The sequence below is a fragment of the Canis aureus genome, chromosome 17 (genome assembly GCF_053574225.1).
Source record: "Canis aureus isolate CA01 chromosome 17, VMU_Caureus_v.1.0, whole genome shotgun sequence".
Taxonomy (NCBI): Eukaryota; Metazoa; Chordata; class Mammalia; order Carnivora; family Canidae; genus Canis; species Canis aureus.
In genome coordinates, this window is record NC_135627.1 from 3667722 (window position 1) to 3686511 (window position 18790).

Sequence of the window (18790 nt, forward strand, 5' to 3'; positions counted from 1 at the left end):
GTGCTCCTGTCTGAGGGATTTTGCTGTTCCCCCAACTGGAATGCACTCTCCTGACATCAGCATCACTGGTTCTCTGACTTCTTCCTCTGCCTTTGCTCAATGAAGCTTTTGTTGATCTACTTTCTTAAACTCACTACTCAACCCAACCTCCCTCCATACCCACTCTTGTCACTCTCAGGTTTGCTTATCCTGATTACTTTTCTTAATATGTTTTATTTCCTTTTAGTATATTATACACGTATGTATATATTACTTATTGGTTGCTTCCCAATGCAAGATTTTAACTCCCATGAAGGGAAGGATATTTGTTTTGTAGACCAAAGGTGCCTAGATCTGTGTCTTGCACAACTTGGTCCTCGGGAAATATTTGTTGAATGAATGAATGAATGAATGAACGAACAAACCTCTGAAAATTCAATTCTGTGCAATTCACTTCCTTAGATTAAAAATATTATGTTCTTAATGCTTTAAGTTGTTTTACACATTGTGTAAAAATATATGCATATAATTGTACAAAGTGGTATACATTGAAAACATACTGTTTACTTATATAAAACATATTGGTTTTTTTATAGGCAAAATAAGGGATATTCCAGAGTCTTTTTTGTTGTAGGTGAGTTTCACATAACATGCCAACTTTAGAAACTAATCACTATATAAAATGTGACTTTTATATCCTCTAACCAGTAATGTAACTGCCTGTGATTCCATTACTGAGTTTATTGGTACATTTTTAACATGAGTTTGATTTTAAATATTTGAAGAAAATTAGGAAATATCCTAGCAGTTTGCTTCTCTTAATGCATCTGAAGCTGCTACCAGATGACAATTACACTGAGTCGGCAATTTTTTGAGTGCTTGGTGTTTGGAGTACAAAAATGTTTAAGATGCATCCAATGCATTATCTATATGCTCAAAAATATGTAGGGTCTACACACACATATATAATTAAAATACAGAAAATAGATTATATAAAGGAGATGTACATTATAGAATTACAGGAACAAACTTACGGAGGCAACTAACTACTTTGCTTAGAAGCAATGCTCAAGGAAGGCCATCAAGAGGAAAGTCATATTCAAGGGTCTAAAAGGTCAGAGATAAATGCAGAAAACAGTCCATTTCAGGCAATGCACAGCATTGAGAGGAAGTCAGAAGCTTGGTCCTATATTGCAAAAGGCACAGGACAATTGTTATTGGTACAAGAAAATGTCAAACTACATTGTCAATGTACACTATTCTCAAAAATAAAGTCCAGGTAGCTTAAACTCCTAAATGTAAAACAAAACAAAACAAAACAACAACAACCAACCAAAAACCCCCAAACCCTAAACTTATATATATGAGAGAGGAGAGAGAGAGAGATATTCATGGCAGCAAGTTAAGAGATTTGTTTTTGGATTTTTTGATAAAAAAGATTTTTTGAACAGTACAACAAAAGCATAACTTATAAAGATGAGGGTTAATCAATTTCACTATATTAACTTTCTTCACTTTATGTGTGATAAATACACTAGCTGGGCCACCATGAAGTAAGTCCACTGAAGCCTATTTATCTCAGTAATTATAACTATATCTTGAACAAAATACACATCTATATGAGGACCAGAAAAATAAACCAAAACAAGTGAATTGTGGGAGGAATTCAAAACTTGGAGAATAAGAGAAGAAAGACACACCCAGATTTAGGCAATTAGGACCATTCTTCGATCTGCTCTGAATGGCCTGCTAAAGGGAATGGTAGTAGAAGAAAACTCAGAACTTAGGAGTGAAGGAAAGTTGCAGAAGTGATAAGTACTGGGACAATATAAAGAGTTTTCTCCACAGAAGTTGTTTAAAGCATGCATGACATTTGAAGGCAAAAGTTATAACATTGCCTAGGAGAATACATTCAATGTATGTAGATGTAAAGTATGTAACAACTATAAAATAGATGTAAAATATGGGACAACTGTAAAGAATGTAGATGTAATATATTTGTCACTGTAGATGTATGTAGATGTATGTGGTGACTAGAAAGTAAAGGCTAAAAGGAACAATACGGTTGATGCAAACAGACTGAAAGTTGGGTGTGTATATATTCCAATTGCTAAATCAGCTATGAAAAAAAATACAAAGACATAGAGTGAAATACCAACAGATAAATTAAAATAGAATACTGAGAAATGTTCAAATGATCCAAATAAAGCATCATTGGGAAATAGATGAACAAAAAATGGTAGTGAGAAACAGAATAAAATAAAATGGACAGACCTATAGTCAATCACATCAATATTTACATTAAATGTAAATGGTCTGAACACACTAGTTAAAATACAAAGGTTATCAGATTGGATAAAAATAAACATGACTCATCTATGTATTGTCTATAAAAATCTCGAGTTAACTACAGAGACATAATTAGGTTCAAAGTAAAGAGATGGATTTTCTTTGGTGGGATGGGGAGGGGATGAAAATGCTCTAAAATTAGATTGTGGTAATAGTTGCACAGCCCTAAGGAATTACTAAAGAACCCTGAATTGTATAGTTTAAAGGTATAATTGTATGGTATGTGAATTATATCTTAATACAGCTGATTAAAAATAATTAAGTGGATGGAAAAAAAAAACACCTTGCTGACCATGATCTAAAGAATGATGAAGTGGGTATATTAATTTCAGACAAAGCAGACCATAGAAGAAGGAGTATGATTAGAAATAAAAAAGAAAAGATGCATAAGGATAAGTAAATCTATTCATCAAGAAGATGTAATAATCTTAAAGGTCTATGCATCTAATAACAGAACTTCCAAATATATGAGGCAAAAACTAATTAAACTGAAAGAAAGAGTAGGCAAAAATCTCAATTATAGTTGGAGACTTGGATGCTCTTCTCCCAGTATTAAATAAAATAAGTGGACAGAAAACCAGCCAAGATACAGAAGCACTCAACAACGCTGTCAGCCAACTGACCCAATAGACATTTCCAGATCACTACCTGACAATAGCAGAATACTCCTTCTTTTCAAATGCGCATGGAAATTTCACAAGATAGACCATATCTTGGGCCATAAAGAATTCCTGATAAATTGAAGAGAAATAAAATTATACAAAGCATGTTCCCAGATCATAAAGCAATTAAACTAGAGATAAAAAAGAGAAATATATCTGAAATGTCCCTAAATATTTGGAAGGTAAACATTAGTCAAAGAGGAAATCCTATGGGAAAATAGAAAACATTTTTAATTGAATGAAAATAAAAGCAAAATGTATCAGAATATTCAGAATGCAGCTAACATAACTAGAGTTGGAAATTTATTGCATTAAATACTATTAGGAAAAAAGGCATCAAATCAATTGTCTATGCTTGCTATTTAAGTAACTAGAAATAGAACAAATTAAACTCAAAGCAACCAGAAGGAAGGAATAAAGAGCACAGAAATCAATGAAAAAAAATAGAGTATATCAATGTAATCAAAAGCTATTTTTAAAAGATCAATAAATTTGATACACTTTTTTTTTTTTTTTTTTTTTTTAGATTTTATTTGAGGGAGAGAACATGAGAGAGAAGAGCAGGAGATGGGGCAGAGGGAGAAGGAGAAGCAGCTTCCCTGCTAAGAGGGAACCCGACATGGGTCCTGGGATCATGACCTGAGTTGAAGGCAGATTCTTAACCTACTGAGCCACCCAGATGCCCCAAAGTTGACAAGCTTCTAGTTAGACTAAGAAAATACTATAAGCCACATGTTTGTCATGCATGCAACTAGCAAGGAATATGACCCAGAATATGTAAAGAATTCCTGAAAATCATCAAGAAACTCATGCAAACTTGTTCAGAAATAGGAAAAGGATGCCTTTGGAATACTAGGTCTGAGAACATATGAAAAAACACATTATAGCAACCAGGGAAATGTAAAATGAATCCATAATAAGATCTGTTTTGCACTTAATCACAATGGTTTAAAAAAATTACTCATGAAACCAAGTGATTACCAGAACAGAAATGCAAAGCATTCCCTTTTAGAGGTGTATAAAATTGGTTCCACTATGTTGGGGAATAATTAGCAATAACTCCTATGTTGAAAATGTGCATACCCAGAAATGCAGCACTTTCATTTCTAGGGGAAACCTTTGGATATTTTTTTTCTCTAATTATGAGTTAGGGGCATATTCTATCATTTTCACTGTGGCATTATTTGTAGCAGTAATAATTTGGAAACTTGTTTTTGATAACGTTTTCCACTCCACTTTGTCCAATTGTAAACCTTTGTTCTTAAGAAATGTCATGAATATATTTATGTAAAACTTGTTTCTGAGAAAAGTTCAAAGTGGAAGAGGCATGTTTACACCTAAAACATAATATATATAAAATATAAAATATTTATACATACATACATATATATATATATATATATATTTTTTTTTTTTTAAGGTGTTGAAAGAGAGCTTCTAGAGGCACCAGTAAGAATCTGTGCTAATGCTGTCCCTGCTTATAGCCCTCTGATAAATGTTTGGGCATAAAAGTCCATGCTACCATATTGTCACTGGGTGTTCAGCATCATTTCTCTGCATCTTTCAAGGAGCTCACTGGATTAGGGTTCTCAGGACCCAAGAGGCACCTCCAACCACTTTGTGAAAATCTGGAGGAAGACAATGTGGCTGCCAGAGTCACTGGTATCCACTGGGGCCCAAGATGGCAGCAGGGTGAGACCAACCCTTCCAGATGGGCTGGTGTTCCCTCAGCTTTTCTCTTCCCATGGACTTGTTCCCTGCTGCGTTTTTTGAGGGAACTTGAATGCAGCATTGTGCTCCATGCCTCTGAGTGTGTCCACTGTAATCTCCCTTCCTGCTGCCTCCCCTGGACAGCTCCACCTGCAGGCCTTTACCTTTAACCTTGAGCTAATACGCAGAATAAAACAGCAAATGAGAGCAACATGTATCAAAATGGGGGAACATCACCTCAACAAGTATAACAGCAAAACAATCTGCAGAATAATCTGCTCAGAGTGATACTTGATTATTTTATTTTATTTTACTATTTTTTTATTTTATATTTTATTTATTTTGATACATGATTTTAAAAGCATGCCAAGCATCCATTATGACCTGTGGATGTGATTTAGTTTATGTCTACATCCGTACCAGTGAAAGTGTAAATATGCACAAGGGTTCTGCAGTCATTTCAGAATAGGACACACCCCAGCGTGGCAGGCAGGGATGGGATCAGGACCTGGAGTATAGATTTCTCTAAAATATATATATATATGGTGTCAGAGCAAATATGCAAAAGTGTGAAGATTGAGTCGAGTGTTTTACTGCTCACTGTGCTTCTTTCCCCTACATTTATATAGCACAACAAAATATGTTTCAAAATTATATATATGCCACATTTTATCCAAATCCCTGGTAAGTGCTGGGTCCTCCCGAATCTGTCTAACCTGCATATTTTAGATAGCATCTACTATGTTAGAATCCAAATTGATGGTCAGAATACTGACCCTGAAACAAAACAAAACAAAACAAAACAAGATAATACAGCAAGCACTGTTTGTAAACACTTATTATATTGTGGGGCAGACTTGTCATGTTATATATATTTTCTTTATTCTATCTGAAAACTAATTGCTACTTTCTCTACCCCCATGTTAAATAACAATTACTGTATTCATAGCCAGTTCTTCTGGTTTTTTCCTTTCTTTAATTTTAAAAATTAAATTTAGTTAATTAAATGAATATTGAAATTCTGAAGTTAGCTAGAATTTGTAGTCAGCCACATTATCTCTGCTGCGATGTCACTCACTCCCCTGTGCAATGGTATTGGCTCACTGCAGAAGGTAAGCATGTAGAGACAGCACAAAACCTTTTTACTTCTTATTCTTCTAATAGTTCTTAACATTGCATTATCTCTTCATTGATAATAGTCAATGTGCTCACCAGAAAAACACCATGCATTTCAATATATTTTGGATATACATATGGTACAATTTTATGAAGGAAAATTACAAAATATAAGATTTTATTTTGTTTTCTTATTTTCCAAGTTTCTGGAAATATATGTATACGGGATTGGTCTCTTTTCTGTTGAAAACGCTGCCATTCAACTCATACCATCAAATTAATTTACTGCCTTCATTTCTTGCACATAATATGGAAATCACGAGGGGTGCATACTGATTCCCTGAAACCTCAGCTGCGTGAAAGATCTTTCTATGCTAGATCTGCTTCTGTTTGTACCTTATCAATGAGTCACACATATGTGTCCTTTTGAAGTGGTTATCTAATTTCTATTTCCTCCCATGTGCTTTAGAATGATCCCTTAATGGTTGAACTAAATGTGTCTACGTTTTGTTATTTTATCTAGCACACTGTTTCTTTTTCCTGCCAGGATATATTTCAGGCAGTCCACGTGACAAAACAATGAATACTCTAGGAAGGCACTGGCTTTATTTAGAGCCCAGCAATACTTCATTTTGTTGATATGTGACATTACAGAAAGGTTTCTTTGATGGTTCAGTAAAACAAACCACATAACAATTTGTCTCTTGATTGTGGATCAATCATACATTGATTAGGGCACCTAATCTTTGGTGGCTGTGTCGGGAGTAGGTTGGATATTTATTAAGCTCTTGGGTGCTGGATTGACACTATTTTATCAGTGACCATCGATGATTTCTGACAATGAATATTTGAAAATGACAGATATTAATAATAACTTCTTAACTTCTTTTAAAAAGTCATAACAAAAAGGTAAGTAATAACGATAAATGGCCACAGTGAAAATCAAAGCTCGTAGGCCACACAATATCGCTGTGGAGAACAGACATCTGAGAGGAATAAGAGAGCGTGAAGTGGAAGTTGGAAAAATAAAAAGGAAGATGTAAATACAAACAAGGTATGCTCAAGCGAAAAAAGGAAACAGCTCATTCTGTAATATCAAGCAGAGAGCCCTGAGCAGATATGTAACTAGCAATTTCAGGCCAAGGGCAAGAACTAAACATTTTATTTTATTCACCCTGTCCTTGTACCTTCCTGCCTTTGGGCCCCCACCTGCCACACGGTTCACAATTTTGCTCTATTTATAATCCGTGGGGATCCTGTGTCAGGTTACCCGGCCTTCTGAGTCAGCAGAGGATGGCAAGCACAGCCAAAAAACGCTAAGTCACTCTGAGTTGGAAGGTGTTCTCAGAATTTCACTCCCCGCTGAGTCTCCTACCATGCATGGGGTTACTTTGAAGGGATCTCATCATGCTGAATAGCACGCACTTTTCTTTTAAAAAGCTACTTTTTAAAGTAGATAAATGGCATATGATTTTTATAAGTGCTATCTAATTTCAAAACCAACCTAAAGTGGCTTCTACGACCTCTGAGATTCCAGGGCTCAGCAGTGCGAAGTGCCACAGAGCCGCCCACCCCATCGGGGCCAGCGTGTGAGACTTCATGGTATCACACTCACTGCCAGTTGTACCTGTGCTGAGGGCCGTGCAAGGCGTGCCCCACGGCAAGGACCTACCGAGCCTTCCCTAGGAGGAGCACACACGAACCCAGCCACAGTCTAGATGCGCGAATGTCCCGGCTTTCACAATTTACAAATGTTTCAAGTGAAATTTATTTTTACTACTTTTATGAAAAGTCACTATGTGCTGCAAATTTGTAAACAATGTGAGATGGAAGAGGACGTAAGCTGCATTGTCTCTATGCTTGCACCTGGAGGAAAGAAACCACGACTACTCATTGTGGCGCCACCTTCATAAGAAAATGTTCTACATCTCTATCGGTATCCAAGTTCTTATTTGCAAGCAACAAAAACTCTACACATCTGAGCAGGTGGAGCCCTTACTGGAAGGTGAGACAAAGGCATGTGGCAAGGGGACAGAAATCAAGGTGGGTTCAGTGGCTGGCAGTGGTCACATGCTGCCTAACAGTTGCCATGGAAAGGAGCCATCAAGTCACCTGTCACCCCCTTGGTGACATCTGCTTTTCTCATCCTTCCATTATATGTCTCTCACTCCATTATCCACGGTTGATAGACTGACTGTGTGTTTGTCTAGCTCTCAAAGGACGGAGGGAAAGGGGGGGTCTCTCCCCTTACAGTTTCATCATGAGAAACCTTAACATGTGACTGGCAACTAAGAAGCCAAATTACAAATGTCCACCATGGCCACTGTGAATTTTGTCTTAACTAACAATTCTTCAAATTTTATGAAAAGTTGGATGACTCCTCCATTCTTTTTTTTTTTTTTTTAAGAATTAATTAATTTGAGGCAGAGAGTGAGCAAGCAAGCATGAGCGGGCATGGGAGGGCAGAAAGGCAGAGAGAGAGGGAGAAAGAGATTCCCCACTGAGCAGGGAGCCCGATGTGGGGCTCAATCCCAGGACCCTGAGATCATGACGAGAGCCAAAGGCAGATGCTTCACTGGCTCGGCCACCCAGGTGCCCTCCCCCATTCTTTTTAAAGGGTTTTTGGTAAGTTCATTCTCAGAAACAGGACTTATGATCTTGGCATCCATTCAAACCAGGCACCCTGAATTTTCCCTATGATCTTTGGGAAATTACTGAATCTATTTCCTGTTTTCTCTATATACAGTAATGCACAGACATTTTATCTTAGAGATTTCACTAAAATCACGGATGATGCTAATTAGACTATAGATCTCTGTAACAAGAAATTCAATCTGTAGTCAACATTTAATTTTACTGCTATATATCTAATCAGCCCAGGACTGATTTTATAGAATTCTTATCTAATTGCATCAGTAGAAAATCTAAAAGGCAGTATGTCTGTAGGTGTCCACATTTCATGTATAAATGTCACACAAGAGACATTTATGCTGAAAGGCATGTGGCCATTTCATGTGCAATTTCACGTAAGTCTTAAAGCTTGTCAACAGTGAGAAATGTGTCCTACCATGACAGGAAGAAAATGAGCCCAGTTTCCTGCTTCCTGGAAAAGAGACACCGTGAGGTAGAGCCTTTGCACCTGAACAGAACACCTGTATTGAAAACTAGGGATAGAAACTTATTCCTGGTGATATTTCCCATCTCTCTTTGCTTCTTAGCCAAATCTAAGAAAAATCAGGGGAAGAGCTACAAAGCTGCCTACCTTATGTGCCTTCTTTCAAAATCAACCCTTTCTCTCTCTCTCTCTCTCTCTTTTTAAGATTTTATTTATTTATTCATGAGAGACACAGAGAGAGGGGCAGAGACACAGGAAGAGGAAGAAGCAGGCTCCATGCAGGGAGCCCGACGTGGGACTCGATCCCGGGTCTCCAGGATCAGGCCCTGGGCTGAAGGCAGCGCTAAACCACTGAGCCACCCGGGCTGCCCTTTTTCTATGAACTATATTGTAGTGGGTGCCCTGGAAAGGGTGTCACCTGGCCTGCCTCTGGGCTCTAAGGTACCGGAATCAGTCTTACAAGTTCATTGTAAGTAGGATCCCCCCCGGGAATTACCTTAGATAAAGCATCTGTAAGGCTTACAAAGTAAAGTGAATGCATCTCCAAGGAACGGAGGGGGAGATTAGGACGATCTGTTACTGTAACCATTCCATATTTTCTTTCTATTTCAGTACCTATATAAAGGTGTAAGTGATTTCAGCAGACTGCCTACTGTAAGATTTATTTTTAAGATTACAGTTATTGATTTTTCTCACTCCCTCATCAGTGTTATTTAGAAAAATCTCAGCTGATGACGATGGACCTGTCTATATAACGCCAAATATTCAGATGAAAGTGCATCATGGGCTGGCTTGTTGATTTTATGGTAACATCGGGATACTTGACTGACTTATTTTTACAGATTTTTCCTTAAGGAATTTATTTGTTTATTTGACAGAGAGTGAGAGAGCACAAGCAGGGGGAGTGGCAGATGCAGAGGGAGAAGCAGGCTCCCCACTGAGCTGGGAGCCCAACACAGGGCTCAACCCCAGGACCCTGAGATCATGATCTGAGCAGAAGGCAGATGCTTAACCAACTGAACCACCCAGGGGCCCCTTTTAAAGATTTTTATGTAGATATTTGACATCATAAAAGTTGTACTGTAGTTCATGTGAAATAATCCTGTTATTAAAGCAATAATGTTGACAATATTGGTAACAGGCTCTTTATACATTGTTGGTTGTGTCATCTTGAATGCAAACTCATCTTCCTGAAGATAATGACTAAAACTATATTTTAAAATTCAGCATAAAAAGAACACTAGATCATATGATATAAATCCTTTTTCTTTCTAAAAACCCTTGTGATGTTTTTTTCTTGAAGTGATAATATTTATTTTGGTGAACTTTTTAAGGCTGAACACATCAAGCATACACACAAAATCCCTGAAACGCATCAAAGAGCTTTGTGGACTGTAATCTCATGTTGATTTTATAGTGTTCTGACCATATGCTCTATTTTCTTTTCCTTTATTTACTTATTGTTTTAAAGTAAGCTCTTCACCCAACAGTGGGGCTTGAACTCAGCCCCCCAAGATCAAGTGTTATATCTTCTACCAGGTGCCCCATATACTACCACATTATAAATGAATCTGTGTTATGTGGAATTTATTCTCAGGAAACTGAGAAATAATGGCATAAACCCACAGGTGCCTCAAGCATTTTATTTCCACACCGCTGGCACCTGAAGTCCTCCTACTTTGGCTGAGGTCAAATGCAGAGAACGTATTAGCATCACTGCAGGGATGTAATGTCATCTTCACCTGACAGTGATTTTTAAATACCACAACATAAATTATGTCTACAATATTCAACTTAAAAGCATTTGTTAATTTTTGTTTGTTTTGGACATTCTTCTTCTTCTCTTTCTAGCTGGAGCTAGAGACAGAAGCTGGAGCCTCTGAGATAGAAGAGGAGAAAGAAGGACATTGCGCTGAAGACACTTAGGGCCTAAGTGAGGACAACTGTGTTCTCTAGTGTGGGAAGGACATACATTCTTGGTCACACTTTCATGGGAGTCTGCTCGTCACTTAATTCCAGCTATTACGACAACCGTGACTATGTCGGGGTCATTACCTGAGTGGTATGGCTCTCTCTCTGTCTCTGAAATGATGAGGGCGTGGAGCTGCTCACAGACAACCTGGAGAATCCATCTTCTTCAGGTAAACCTATGGAGGTTAATGCCAAGAAGTCGTTAAGTTGTGTATCCTTCCCCCAAATAAGACAAGCCGTGTACTTACTGCAATAAACTCAAATTGTTCAAGTTCATGGATTGAAATGGTCAGTAAATACTCCCTGAATAATAAATTTCCCAAGGGAACATGGGGACACAAGTACTGCTGCAGATCCATTTAAGAGAAGAGGAAATATGCTGGAAAAAAGCAGTGCGGTGGGAATCAAGAAATGTTCCATAGAGGCACAAGTTGAGTAAAGAGGTACTGGAAGGGAGGAGGGAAACTCTCCTGGAGACTGAGGGCTGCCTGGTGAGGTAGCGATGGCAGAAGGAAGAGCACGTGTAGAACACAGAGTGAGTGGTTTCCTTGACTGGCTACAGAGGGGAGTTGGTGTTTCATCTGCGGAGTTGCAGGGAGGCAAAGCGGGGATTCAAGACAGACAAGACATTATCAAATCTACACGTCACATGAACTCTGTTGACTCGTGGTCCTTCATATGCAAAGGCAAGGAAGAGACTGGGTAGAGTTTTAGGCAGAAGAGGTCAGGGTAGCTGTCCTTTCACGGCGATCAATTCCTAACCAACCATGTAGGATAAAGAGCAGCTGTGAGAAAATGTATGTCCTCCACCAAAATAATACAAAAGGACCTCTGGAGCACCAGAGGGTTAAATAACGATTCCTTAGGATAGAAGCAGGGTTTCTCAACCTCAGCACAGTTGACACTTTGGGCTACGTATCTCTGCCGTGGGGCTGCCCCGTGCACTGTATGAGGTTTGGCAGCATTCCTGGTCTCTACCCCAGGTGGGAGTAGCACCTCACCAGTGTGATAGCCAAAGATGCCCGCTGGGAGGCAAGATCATCCCTGGGAGAGAGGGATCGAATATCATCACAGGTGACTCGCTAAGAAAAATAAATACATAAAAAAAAAAAAAAGAAAAGCCACTTGATGGAATGAGCTCAATCCAGAGACTTAAAATTATGAAGTAAAAAAAAAAAAATTATGAAGTGATTGCTACTCTTACCTAAAATCATCATTAACCAGGATGGTGTAATTGATTATACATATACAGACTTCCTAAATTAAAGATCATTAGCAAATGATGGCGCACTTCTGCAATTACAGGAGTCAGCGAGTTTCTCAGGGAAGTCCACAAGACCCCACCAACGCATAACAAGGCCCCCAGTCCATCTTCCTGTTATATATACAAATGCCTTGGCATGGAAAGGTTAGCTTTGTCCAGACTGGGCAGACTGGGGCCGGCACTTGGAAAACGACAGGCCTGCAAATGGGGGTCATGGGGAAAGATGGGTCCTGGCCAGAAGCAACAGTAATGTCTGAGGTTGGCTGGGGGAATACTGTATTCAAGACTGGTGTAACAGATGTGGGGAAGGGGCCAATCAAACACGGGTAGAGTGGTCTGGTGTGTAAACCAGGTGGTGGTGTGGCTCTCTCTCTGTCTCTGAAATGATGAGGGTGTAGAGCTGCTCACAGACAACCTGGAGAATCCATCTTCTTCAGGTAAACCTATGGGACGATGGAAATCTGAGATCAGTTACAAGGTGGAATTCCAGGTAACCAGATAAGCAGATAGTCAGCAATAAAATGTGTGTCCACACAGCCCAGCACAGCAAAGAGTCTGGGCTTCACGTGAAAGAGGAGTGCCAAAAGTGTGGTTATCCGTGGGGGGAACAGAGTGATGACCAACAAGCAAGACAAACATCCACATCTAGAAAATCTACTTCAGGGACATCTTACTAAGACCAGGAATCTGAGGAAGGGGAAGAACGTTGGGGTCCATTTTTCAAAACTGAATTATAAATTAGAAGTTTACTCCCTGAATAAAAACAAAGTCAGCTCGTGGAGGATACACACTCAGAGCCAAATCAGTAGTGTGAGGTGCTTTATATAGTGTCAATTAAATAAAGTTAAGATTTATGGTCACCCTCTGAATAAGGCACTGGGAAATGCAATGAAACAGAAAGGAGTGACCCTTAGCCAGAACATACAGTGGAGTGAGATACGGGTCAGGCAGTGGGGACAGATGACATTGAGCAGGGTCCTAGAGAGAGCAGGGATGGATTCTGATGAAGGGACTGGAGGCACGTGGTGGTGGAGACATCAAAGGATCTGAGTCTTCTGGGAGGAGAATGCGCTGAAAGGTGAAGAAGTCAAGGTGCATGTGCTTGGGAGAACTCTAGGTAAAGACATCAAATTTCCAGATGGCTCCACACCCAGTGGAAGGGCCCCTGAGAGGGTGTGGCTGGGGGAGGGGGCAGGACCCTGCAAGATGTACTGGAAGGTAGGGAAGGTCAAGGGGAAGCACTTGACATGCCATTCCACGGACATTTGATAATATTTTGTAGGCAATGGACAGCACCATGGGTTTCTGAGATGGGGAAGGGATATGATGCCATTTTACCTGAGTGGTGAGTTAAGAGGCCTTTCTTACCTGTTGAATAAAGGAATCACGGATCCTAGAGCCTGTGGCAGGGTCAACAAGGGAGGGACAGATGGTGTCAGGGTAGGGCAGGTGAAGGCATGGGGATGGAGAGCCGGGTGCAGAGGGGCGGTTGAGGGAGGAGGGGTGCTGTGAGCCTTGGTGTGTGTGGTGTCTCCTCCCCATCATGAAAGTGCAGGTGGAGGGAGTAAAGGAGACCAACTAGCCTGGGGTGCAGAAAACCTTTGATGGTTGAAGCAAACAGGTGGGAGAAGCTCACTCAGGCCAATGTGCCAAAGGGAGTGGGAGCCAGAAGATAGAGTTATAACTGGGAAGCACTGAGGACGTTAGAAGGCAGAGTTTAATTTTGTTTTGTTTTTGAACAATACGATATTTTATCTTGTTGCCATATGAGAAGCAGCACATTTTAAAGGCAAATAATCTAAAAATGACACCAAAAGAAAAAAAAAAAAAAGAAAACCCATGAAGGAAAAAATGGATTAGTATCTCTATTTGAACATTTAAAAATAAATATATGCTAAAATATCATAAAAATAAAACGCCAACTAAAAAAGAACAATACAGAACATTTAAATATACTAAATAAAAGGCTTTCCTATTCTTAAAGCACCCTACAGATCAAAATAAAGAACCTGCTGTCAGATTTTAAAACATGGCAAAGAATATGTAGTGAGAGGAAAGAAAGTAAGTAAGCACTAAATAATAAAAATAAGCAATAAATGTTCAAAAAATGCACGTAGAAGTACATTAACATACCCACTTTACTTATTAAGATAACAAGTGTTGAAAACATTCTATTACAGAAACCTCACACACATATAAAAGTAAAGAGAAGATGTAGTGAAACTCTAGTTGCGCATCACCAAGATTTGGGATAGTCATTATTTTAATCTTGTTTCACTTACTTCTCGAGATCTTTAAAAAAAAAAAAAAAGACCTAGAAATCATGTCATCTCACCTGTCAGTTCTTGAACATGTATCTCTCCTGCAGGCCAGGGGTTTCCTCTGCAGCTACCGTGTGCTATGCAAAGGCCCCAGAAAAGCCCCCAAGTCTTGGGGTAGAGAATTCTACTGTGTTCCTACAGAGCTGAAGTTTTGTGATGTGTGTGGAGGGGATGTCCCATCCTGTTCAGGTTGATCTGAACATTTATTTGTTGAGTCCCATTGAAGGCTTGCATCCCAGAAGATTGTCTGCACATTCACAAACATGTTCTACGTTATTTGTGGCCACAGCCTTCTCCTCAGACCACATTCTGAAGTGACATTCCCGATGGATACAGTTCTCTGCCCTCAACATGTCCTTTCCACGGCCCCAACGGTGGGCCTCAAAATGCTAAACAAGCCCACTTGATATGAAGCCATCATTTTCAGGAGCCATGTTTTTCCAAATTATAGCAAGGGCTCAGGTCTTCAGGTCTTCTGCAGCCATCCGCATCCTGCCCCCCAGATTCCCCACTCTTCTGTTCAAAGAAAGCAGGCAGAGGCTTGGGGGAGGCATTCCCCACCCGCTGATGGGGGCCATGTAATAGTAACACTATAGAACATGCCGGTCTGCACTGGGGGTTGGCAGATGGGGAGTCAGGAAGTCATCGGCCTTGAGTTTTGATCAAGGGTCCAGGTAGAGGGAGGAGACTCCGTACATCCTCTCCTTGTGAGTGGGGTCCTGCTCAGAGCTTTGCAAGGAATCTTTCCCCAGGATGCTCAGGGGCAGTGGGGTTCAGGACATTCTCCCCATCATGTGTGGTGTGGATCCTGATCCAGGACTCCCTTGAGATTTGTAAGGGGGATGTTGAAAAGGAATAGCCTCTGTGGTGGTAAAGCTTCCATGTAAAACCCCACGGGTTTATGGAAAGTCTTCTAAGAACAGAAGCATGGGGCGGGCTGTAGGAGGTGGTGTGTCTCTGAATCTTGTGTAATGAACCAGTTAGTACCTGCTAGTCACAATCCCTGAAATTAAGTTTGTTGAGTTAATAGCAATGAGGTTTGAGCCTCCTTTCGTGTCCTCCCAGCCTATCCAGTACCCCCTTATCTTTAAGTCATGCCTCTCTCAGTTTTTGTGAAATTGGACATCTGTGCTCCTCTATCTCTGATCATTTATTCTGTATCTCCAGGTCTGCCCTTCTCAAGGGAGATTTCTAAAATCTTGGCACTCTACATGGTTCTGTGGTCAGATTTTCCCTCATTTCTCCTTAAATGTTTTCCTCTGAGGCTAAAAATGATCCCATTTCTCCAGCTTCCTTGAAAACTCTGCCTTTTCTATCTTTCCATCCTGGAACTCCTCTGAAACTCCCAAGCTATAAGCATCATTTATGCAATCACCGTGGACAGCCATGAGTCCCTGTTAACTCTTTAACTTCAAATCCAACCCACAGAATAAACCTCCTCTTCAAACTGTTTCTAACTTCTGTTAGAGTGCCCTGTTCTCTTGTCCAGAAGCTCAACATCATTTCTTCACTGGAAAGTGTGCCCTTCTACTCTGAATCTGATCCATTCTGAAAATCCCAATCCTCGGGACACCTGGATGGCTCAGTGGTTGAGTATCTGCCTTGGGCTCAGGCCATGATCCCAGGGTCCTAGGATCGGGTCCTGCATCGGGATCCCCGCAAGGAGCCTGCTTCTCTCTCTGCCTGTGTCTCTTCCTCTCTCTCTCTTTCTGTGTCTCTCACGAATAAATAAATAAAATATTTCAAAAAAAAAAATCTCAGCCCACAGGAATCTCTTTCATCTGGTGGCAACAGAGCACTCATTATTTATGTCATTGATCTGACACTTGTTACTGGCTGTTCTGTTTTGTGATTTCTCTTGAAATGTATTGTTAACACTACATATGATCCCCTTTCCAAACAGAGCACCTCCTGAGTTGGTTAGATTTCCTATGGTTCTGCATGCTTTGCATAAGGGCTGCATGCAACTGGTGCCTCATAAATGCTTTGGTTGACTGATGTGCATTTGCCTTTCACTAGGCTTCTTCATGCCAACCTGTCCTTTATAATATTTTGAATCTTCTAACCCTCTAAGGGAAAAAACAGAGCCTTCCTTGGAACTCCAGCCATACATATATCTCAATTTCCATTCATTTCTGAGGCTCCAAATTTGTAATGTCTGTCATCACACTGAATACCAGTGTAGGCCACCAAAATGATAAGCATGTTTGACTACACACACGGGGCACTGGGGTCTATGTGTAAGTAAGTCATTAGTCATCGATTCTAGCATTATAATCTGTATGGTCTTGGGCAAATTAACTCACTGCCTTATACTTCAACTACATCATGCATTTTTGTTTTTATTAGACACATTTTCAGTGATTTTCTAGCTCTATAGTATCTAAGCTTTTATGATACCTATCTATAGGTAACGTTTATTGAACACCAATTTGTCCTAACATCATTGTACTAAACCCTCATAACAATCTCATAAGGCAGGCCCTTTAATTATCCCCATTTTTAAGATGAGAAAACTGAGACCCAGACAGATTAAGTAATTTGCTCCCAGGCATGGAGTTCGTAAGCATGAGAGCTGGGGTCTGAACGGAGGCACACAGGGACCATGCAACAGTGCCAGGAAAGAGTTGAGTGGGTATTTCAACCCAGCCATTTTGAATCCTGACTTTTCAACTACAGTGGGGAAAAGTTAATTAAATGAAATCCAAATTAGCCATCATTTTATATGACTTCAAAATATTTTTAGCCAGATGCAGTGGGGCAGGGCCTTCTCAATGCCCGAGGAGCTAGCTTTCTTTGCAAAGCTACCTTCTGCTGCTGAAAATAGATATTTGCACAATATTCCAGATTGTCATGTGAAGGCTTGCTTCCCCTGGCAGTTGGCCTTTGAATCAGACAACAATATGAGTTCCAAAGAATCTATACAATTCCCATAAACAAAGTGATGTTGAAAAATGTATATTTGAATGTTTTTCATGGGCTCAAAGAAAGGATCCTTTGCCAGCATTCTGGATCTATCTCGAGCAGGGCTGACAAAAGGCATTTTTAGATGTTTCCAGAATCACTGTGGTTTGGTGCTCTGGTGGTGCTAGTTTCAATATGGTGCTGGAGCCGATGCAAAGAATGCAGAGCTCCTGGTCCTGCAGATGGTTCCCCCGCCCCAAGTCCTTCCCTGTGGAAAGCCCTTTACACCACAGATAATCCTTACTGTGCAGCGAGGATAAACATAATTCGAGTAAAAAAAAAAAAAGAAACAATCTTCACAGAATGATAAATGGAAAACCAAATGTAATGACTGTATTCTTTAATTGCCATTTGTTTCCTGATGCCCAGCAATAAAATGTATATTCATTGAGCAGCAAGGAAGAAAGTCATACTGAACATAAAACGGCCTAGCTGGGATTTTTTATATCTTTATTTCTCCGCAAAATAAACATCTTTATGCTCACAATATTTTGTGTGATACAACTAAAATGTCCTAACGCTAAAAACTGTTCTTTAATCTAATGATAAATAACCACAAGTCCGGGGAATAATTAAGTATACCAAAAAAGATCTAAGTCTGTGTTCACATTAGTAAAAGGATGGCAATTAAAGTAAGTGATAGCTATAATTACCCACACATAACTATATTTCAGCAAATGAACAAACAGATAATTATTTCTGGGAAGCAGAGGTAGCATGCAGATACTGGCATTCAAGAGAAATAATTTCCTAGAAAATAACACTATTTCTGATTCAATTAGAATTTCAAGTTATTTTAAACATTTATTTCCATCTCGTGCCTTTATTTAGAAAGCACACTGACTCTACGTTGTGAATTAGGAATCATGAGCAGTAACCGCTTTCAGAATTATAATGATCACATATATATCATGTACTGCACATGTGTAATATTTGTTCAGTTTGTATCATACGGACAAGAAGAAATTTTCTGACTCTGCACCCTGCCCAGAACTCAGTGGCTCCCACGTAACCTGCAACATCGTTCCAATCAGTGTCTGCCTACCCAGTGCTAAGTATCCAGGGCATTGTGCTCAGTACTGTCGTCATTATGGGGAAGTCGCAGGTAGCTTTTAAAGACTGAAACCCCAATTGCAATAATTTGTCTTCTGTGCATGTTACCTCCTGAGGTTTCCAAGTGATCATCAATTAATGACAACGCAGAACTAGCTTTATTGTAAAACCTGGTCCCTAGAAGATTTAAGGGGCAATGTATATACCTGTGTTCTAGGGCTCGAAAATTTATTACATGCTGAAGTTTAGAAGCCTGAGAGTCCTAAATATTTAATTTGATATTGTT

At 39.7% G+C, this 18790-nt stretch overlaps 1 protein-coding gene and 1 long non-coding RNA gene across 3 annotated transcripts in view; one reads left to right on the plus strand and one right to left on the minus strand.

Moving 5' to 3' along the window:
• The window catches only part of MYO16 (myosin XVI), a 594113-nt gene that overhangs the window by 17206 nt on the left and 558117 nt on the right, over nt 1-18790 (minus strand). For both annotated transcript variants that reach the window (XM_077854971.1, XM_077854970.1), the window contains exon 34: nt 10987-11078. In XM_077854971.1, the coding sequence (XP_077711097.1) occupies nt 10987-11078 (92 nt within the window). The remainder of the gene's footprint in view (nt 1-10986; nt 11079-18790) is intronic.
• LOC144287720 (uncharacterized) lies at nt 7161-11178 on the plus strand. The gene is made up of 2 exons (XR_013355473.1): nt 7161-7821; nt 10783-11178. It is a non-coding gene; the product is annotated as an uncharacterized LOC144287720 (long non-coding RNA).